At 41.4% G+C, this 6531-nt stretch overlaps 1 protein-coding gene across 1 annotated transcript; it reads left to right on the top strand.

Annotated features, from left to right (window-relative positions):
- The first annotated feature begins 311 nt into the window (after positions 1–311).
- On the top strand, positions 312–6116 carry LOC109755822 (uncharacterized). Its single transcript, XM_020314713.4, has 11 exons — positions 312–463; positions 1109–1581; positions 1961–2070; positions 2329–2500; positions 3081–3184; positions 3294–3449; positions 3519–3690; positions 4058–4342; positions 5139–5204; positions 5298–5355; positions 5577–6116. The coding sequence occupies exons 2-11, from the start codon at positions 1117–1119 to the stop codon at positions 5825–5827; spliced, it is 1839 nt and encodes a 612-aa protein (XP_020170302.3). The 5' UTR covers positions 312–463; positions 1109–1116; the 3' UTR covers positions 5828–6116.
- Positions 6117–6531: the final 415 nt, after the last annotated feature.

Here is a 6531-nt window from a genome sequence, read left to right as displayed (position 1 = left end):
ACTCTCGTGTAATTCAGGATCACATCACGACAGGGCCTGCGTGCCTCTTGTGTAGGGCATTCATGCACTTCTCTATATGGTGTACTTTGTGACTGATCAATACTCCCTCCGTCTCAAAATAATTGTAGTTGAGACACTTATTTTGGAACGGAAGGAGTACAAGGCAAAAGATAATTCTCTTCAACTGGTTTCTCGCAATATTTTTTGGATTTCGATTTGGAATACAACGCAAGGGAGCCCCCCTCGGATGGCTAAGTTTGCAGAAAGAAAGAAGAATAAATATTTTCCGGATGCCTCCATTTTGTAATATTGAAATCTCTACTCGGGAACCTCAGTTGCTGCAGCTGCAGCCTTCTCCTTTCCACTCTCCTCCCCGTCCAAGTTCGCGTCGCCGCGCCGCGCCGGAGTGCCTCTCCTGCCGCCCAAACCCGTCCCGTCTCAGTCGCCGCCGCTCCCTCCGCAGGTACGGGTACCCCTCCCCTCCCTTCTCCCTCGCCTCCCCTTCCGCAGGATCGTCGATACGAGACGATCGAGAGCATTCGTGGTTGCTGCGATATACTGTGCGGGGGCCGCTCTACGTATGCCGCTGCTCCATCGGTCCAACTGGACACCGGCGCCGCTGATTTTTTCCCGTTAGGGTTCCAAGCTGTTTTACTTACGGGTTTGATACCTTGATCAGGCTTTAGAATGCTCGTATGTATGCAGTGTGATCGTACGTATGTTTGGTGAGGATGATATTGAGCCACGATTTGGTTCGAAAAATCCTGGAAGGCCGGTTCGATGGCTCCTTATGTATAGACATGTTGCTTTAATAAGGCTGGGTGGCGAATGTGGTTAGCTCTGACACTAACTCGAATTTTGTTAGAACATGGAACAGTGGAGAAGGTCGAACTGTAGTTTGAAACTGTGGAAATTGTAGTTTGAAATATCGCCGAAACCAATAAAATTTGCCGAGTTTGCGTACATCATCCCGAGTCTGGTATCTTTGGAGCTTTGAAGGTCTGGTGCCAACTTTATTTGTTGGAACATGGTTAATTTCTGAGTCCTGATATTCAGCATACAGTATTGTATATAATTCAATTGATGGAGTGTGCACATTTTGTTGCAGTGCTTAGTATGTGGGGCCTGGTTTACAGCCGCCGCAAGCAGGCAGTCCAGGAGAGCACACACATTGTTGCCCCCCCGGATGACAGTGCTAGTTTGAACAAAGCAAACATTCAGAATACTGAAGTTAGGGGCCAGGTTTACAGCCACGACAAGCGGGCAGGCCAGGAGAGCACGCACGGCGTTAGCACATCACATGGCAATGCTAGGTTGAACAGCCTGGTTTACAGTCGCCGCAAGCAGGCAGGCCAGGGGAGCACGCACGACTTAGGAGGGGGCGTTGGCGCACCACCGCACAACAGTGCTAGTTTGAACAAAGGAAGCATTCAGAATACTGAAGTGAGGGAGGATTCTGTAGTAATTGCATGTGTAGTACCAGATGCTGGAGATACCGCATTTCAGATTCACTGTTTGAGGCCATCGGCATATGCAGCTGTGTTAAGAGCGTTCTATGCTCAATCAGACCTTCTCTCACGGGTATGTTTCGTGGACCTTCCCTCTTATTCCTACAAGTTCAAATGAAAATAATTGGTGGACAAATCATACATAATAGGGTTATCGGTTCATTTGTAACTTTTTACTGCATGTTGAGTTTTCACCAAAGACATGATATATGTTGGTTTTACATGTAAATTCTGGGGAAAGGTGATTTATACCTCACTATCAAGGCTCTTAATTTTGTTATTCATGCAGCTATACTTTTCAGCCTTATTTCATCCCACATGATTTTACCCTCCATCAGTTAATTTTTGACCGAAATCGGCATCAATTTATTTTACTTAGCATAATCAGCATTTAGCACAGCTTTAACTATATATCTATGTTTTCTGTGATCGTAATTTTTGGCTTATTACAGGCCAAGCAAGAATGTCTTGCTGGACTGAGAAATGAACTTAAAATATCGGACACTGAGCACAGAGAATATGTTGTAAAGGCCAGTACAAATAAGCACATCAAGTCTTTGAGGTGAGTAAATGTTGTACGGTTTACCTAAAAAAGCATGCATGCATTGCTTCTCACTTTTGCAGAATAAAAAATGTATGCCGGCAGAAAGACTTAAGATCATTTCTATTCTATATTTTCAAATCTAACATTTCCCTATATTTGGTACTCTAGTTGTTAAAATTCCTGTTCCTGCCTCCTCACTGATGTAATTATCTGCCCAAATCTTGACAATGATTAGATAACAAATTGATTGATATGGCGTTGCATGCCTTGTTGCAGTGCTTGGTATAAGGGAAACATTGGTAATGCGGAAGTTGCAAAAGAATCTCTAGATCTCAAATGTGTGATACGAGATGCTGGAGATGCTTTATTTCAGATACACTGCTTGGAGCGATCAGCATACGCTTCTGTGTTAAGAGCTTTCTATGCTCAGTCAGACCTCCTCTCATGGGTATATCTTTCAGCCATAGTTCTTGTACCTACAAGATCAGTTGTGAAATATCACTAAGCAAATCACAAACAATAGGAATTGCTGGATCATATTTTTCAGATTTGTTATACAGGACTTTTCTTTCTGAGGAAACAGCAGGAGCACTGCCAGACTTTGTAGAATAATAGAGTTGTACAAAGACATAATTGCAAGATAAAATGCATAGCATAAATCACTACACATTAAAGATAAAGTTGCAAAAGGATATGATCAAAACGTTATACAAAACTTGTCTTTTGCTTCTTTGATCATATATTTTTCCAACTCTGTTATCAATGATTTATTCTGAGCATTGTCTTTCTTTTTTACATTTGTATGTAAACTTTGGGGAAAGGCGTCGTAGCTTCATTTTTTTTATTTTTCTACTTAAATAAAGCTGCTATCATTATTTTATTATTGCAGTGTCTTATCATACCAGCTCTAGTTATCTCTGCATCATTATGTTCCGATGAATTTGTTCCATATATCATAATTAGTATGGGTAGATCTATATATTTTTTTCACTGATCTTTTACCTTTGGATCTTAAAATAAATATACAGGCCAGGCTTCTTACTAACCTAAGAAATGAACTTAGATTATCATACATGGAGCATCGAGAAGTTATTGCAAGGGTCAGTTCGAATGAGTATATCAAGTCTTTGAGGTGAGCATGTCCAGACTTCTTGACAATCAAAAATGAATGCTTACACAAAGAGTTGTCTGCACTGCAGTTTCAGTGTTTCACATATATAATCTTTCTTTGCTCTGAGCAGGAAATTTAGTTTAGTAAATTATTCTGGTCTTATGAAGAGGACTCCTGCTTTTGATCTACATGCTGTTGTTCCTGACAAGATTGACAAAACTGGACAGTCCTTCACCTCATTGGTTCCACAATCATCAACGCCAGCACACATGATGTCACCAGCAAGGTGATAATGTTCTGAAATCACGTAATGTTAGATTTTCTGCAGTTCCAGTGACTAATATTTATAGTGCAGGAACATTTGCATATTAGGTATCTCTTATAGCACCACAAAAGGTTCTTGTTTTGATCCCGACGCCACTGTGCCAGCTAAGAAGTTGAAATCTGGCAGTGGGAGTGCATTAGCATACTTCAAATGCCCCCCTTGCGCGGAACCGTTGCCCGAGGCAGTTTCTTCTGTGCGGGCGGTATGTAATTTTATTTCTCTTGTAACAGTTGCACTCAACTTTGAATATGAATTATGCATGTTTGTTCCTCTGCTGGCGATTCTAATCTCCATTAATGTTCTTTAACTATAAGGTCGAGAAAACCACACTTAAATTATTCTGTAGGAAGCTATCAGCGTTCATCGATAATATGCCCGTCTACATTTATTATGTGGACCATAAATGACAGTTTTTCTATTGAATCTCTGTGTTTTTCCAGAGTGTATATGCATGTTTTTACCATCAAAATCAAATAAGTTAAAGCTGCTTTTAAACGATAAGGGCCTAAAGCTGTTTAATGTTCACTTATAATATTCTGGACCTTTATGCTGATTGTAACTGTTTACAGGAAAGTCCCAAACATGATCTGCTTGATAGTAGTAAGGAATCACCCTGCGCAATGAAAGCTGGATGCGCTGTATCTCCCATGTTTCAAGAAAAGCACAACGAATCAAATGCTGGTGATGTTCCTTGGTGTGTTCACAAATATATGGAAGTATCAAGAAAAAGGGGAAGTGAAGTGTCTCCTGTGAGCAGATCTAAGAGCCTGAGCGTCATCACTGACAGCGCTGGAAATACAGACCATGGCTCTGATATAATTAAGATTCTCCTAACTTGTGGCCTTGTAAACAAGGTACGTGTATCCCTCTTGTGGTCAAACGCAAAAAACATGGCTGCAGATGAGCCCCCTGAGAAGCTTGATTCCTCCTAATCTTTGGGGCCAGTTCTTTTGGTAGCTTTTTTGGACTTCTAGAATAATCCGCCCTCTACCCAGCTTATTCTAGAAGCCCAACCAAAAATATTTTTTGAGAAGCCTATTAGTCAGGTCTTAATTAGTACTCCCTCCATCCGAAAAAGCTTGTCCCTCAAATGGATGTATCTAGCACTATAAGCTTGGGACAAGCTTTTTCGGTCGGAGGGAGTAGGTTTCTAAAATAATAAATTTGGTTTGACTTCTAGAATAAGCTTGGTAGGGGGCAGCTTATTCCAGCTTATTCTGGAAGTCAGCAAAAGAACTGGCCCTTCATCCCTTACTATCTTGTACATTGCGTGCCAGTGACATACCGATATGTTCCAAAGACAAAGATTTCGTAAATCCTATTTATACAAATTTATGTCGTGTATTACCTCCCTATTTATGTCAAGTTATATGTTTATTTTGTGCTATATCAAACTCTTTAGTTAGGATGTCAGTTTTTGAATTGTACTCCCTCCGTCCGAAAAAACTTGTCCCTCAAATGGATGTATCTAGCACCAAGTTAGTGTTTGAGAGACAAGCTTGGGACAACCTTTTTCGGACGGAGGGAGTATGTTTCAACTTTCCATCTCTTTTATGATGTATACATGCATTTGTTTATGTTTCAACTTTCCTTATAGTGTAATTTAAAAGTAGCATAATTAGTTTTTGCCTCATGTGTTCTTATTTGCAGGTTGAAGAACTATTTAAAGTGAAGCCAGATCCAGCTAGTTTACAGACAGCGAAGTTAATCCTCAAAGTGAGGGTCCCTTGAACTTTTATAGAACTCAGTATGTTGCATTCTTATGCACTTATATAAATTTGCTAACATTTCACATTTTTCTTGAACTAGGATCAAGGAATTCACCTTTTGGATGCGCTTGCTAAACTCTCGGAAGCATCATTTGCTTGTAAGTGGTCGCTTTTAGAAACCCTTCAGTTAGTTTATTTGACCTTTTTACGAAGTGATATCAAGTTATCATCATTATAATGGACAGATGAAATAACCCGAACCATATAATAATTGAAGAGCTTGCAATTGTTTCTTGCTATCAGGACAAATATTGGCAACAAATATTTATTGCTTGACGATGTTTATTTCTTTCGGCCTTGTGCTGATGATCCTGTGCAGCGAAGGTCAACCAGCACGATGTGGTCAAGGGCGACCCGTTGAGCTACGACGAGGCGCCTACCTCGTCGATCACAGAGCTGCGTCGAGCAGAAACAGAAGAGGAGACTCAGGGCGCAGAGAGAGCCGGCGGCCAAGCGGGCACGGTGCACCACCGCCAGACTCTTGGGGGCGGAATGGGTCAAGTGTTCCCCAGGAAGAGAAAGAAAAGAGAAGGATGCGTCCTACACTACTCCGCACCGTGTTTAGTTTAGTTTAGCTCAGCTGGATGGTGCGTAAACGTGGAGTCACTAGCGTCGTGACTGTCCACTCTGTCTTGTGTTCGGTCGCGACTGATGTTCAGTAATTTTTCCGAGGTTCGGTGGAGATTGCTCATCAAGTGTTGTTCTTGCCTTGCCCCTCTTCGCTAACACTCGCGGGAAGGCGTCGATTTTCTTTTGAAATTTCCGTGTTCCAAATCTGTCGGTTAATATTGAAATCATGGAACCTCTATCGCGTCACACTTATCAGCTGCAAATCAATGAAATGTAGGCCATGTATAAATATACTTGGTAAATTTGCGTCACGCTTATCAGCTGCAAATCAATGAAATGTAGGCCATGTATAAATATACTTGGTAAATTTGCGTCATCCTTGTGACTGGTACATTAGGGAAATAAAAAATACACAGGAGCTCCTAGGTGTATTTTTATGGTGAGGGACGCCTTCCACTGTTATGTGGCATGCCTCGCTCGTCACTTGTGACGGAAGCTTGTGGTGACGAGCACCTTCCACTGCCTTGCTCGTCATTTGTGTGACTTACGTCCATCACTACTAGCTTGTTTTGTAGTAGTGACTAATTGACTAAACAAAATACTAACAATAGGTTCGTAAGATGTGACATGCAAAGAGTCGAACGCCAAGGTGATCAAGTGAACTATCACATAGTATGCTTTTGTGGAACTGTATAAGTTCCTTA

This window comes from Aegilops tauschii, chromosome 1 (assembly GCF_002575655.3).
Source record: "Aegilops tauschii subsp. strangulata cultivar AL8/78 chromosome 1, Aet v6.0, whole genome shotgun sequence".
NCBI classification, from domain to species: domain Eukaryota; kingdom Viridiplantae; phylum Streptophyta; class Magnoliopsida; order Poales; family Poaceae; genus Aegilops; species Aegilops tauschii.
This window is presented reverse-complemented; position numbering and strand designations above follow the sequence as displayed.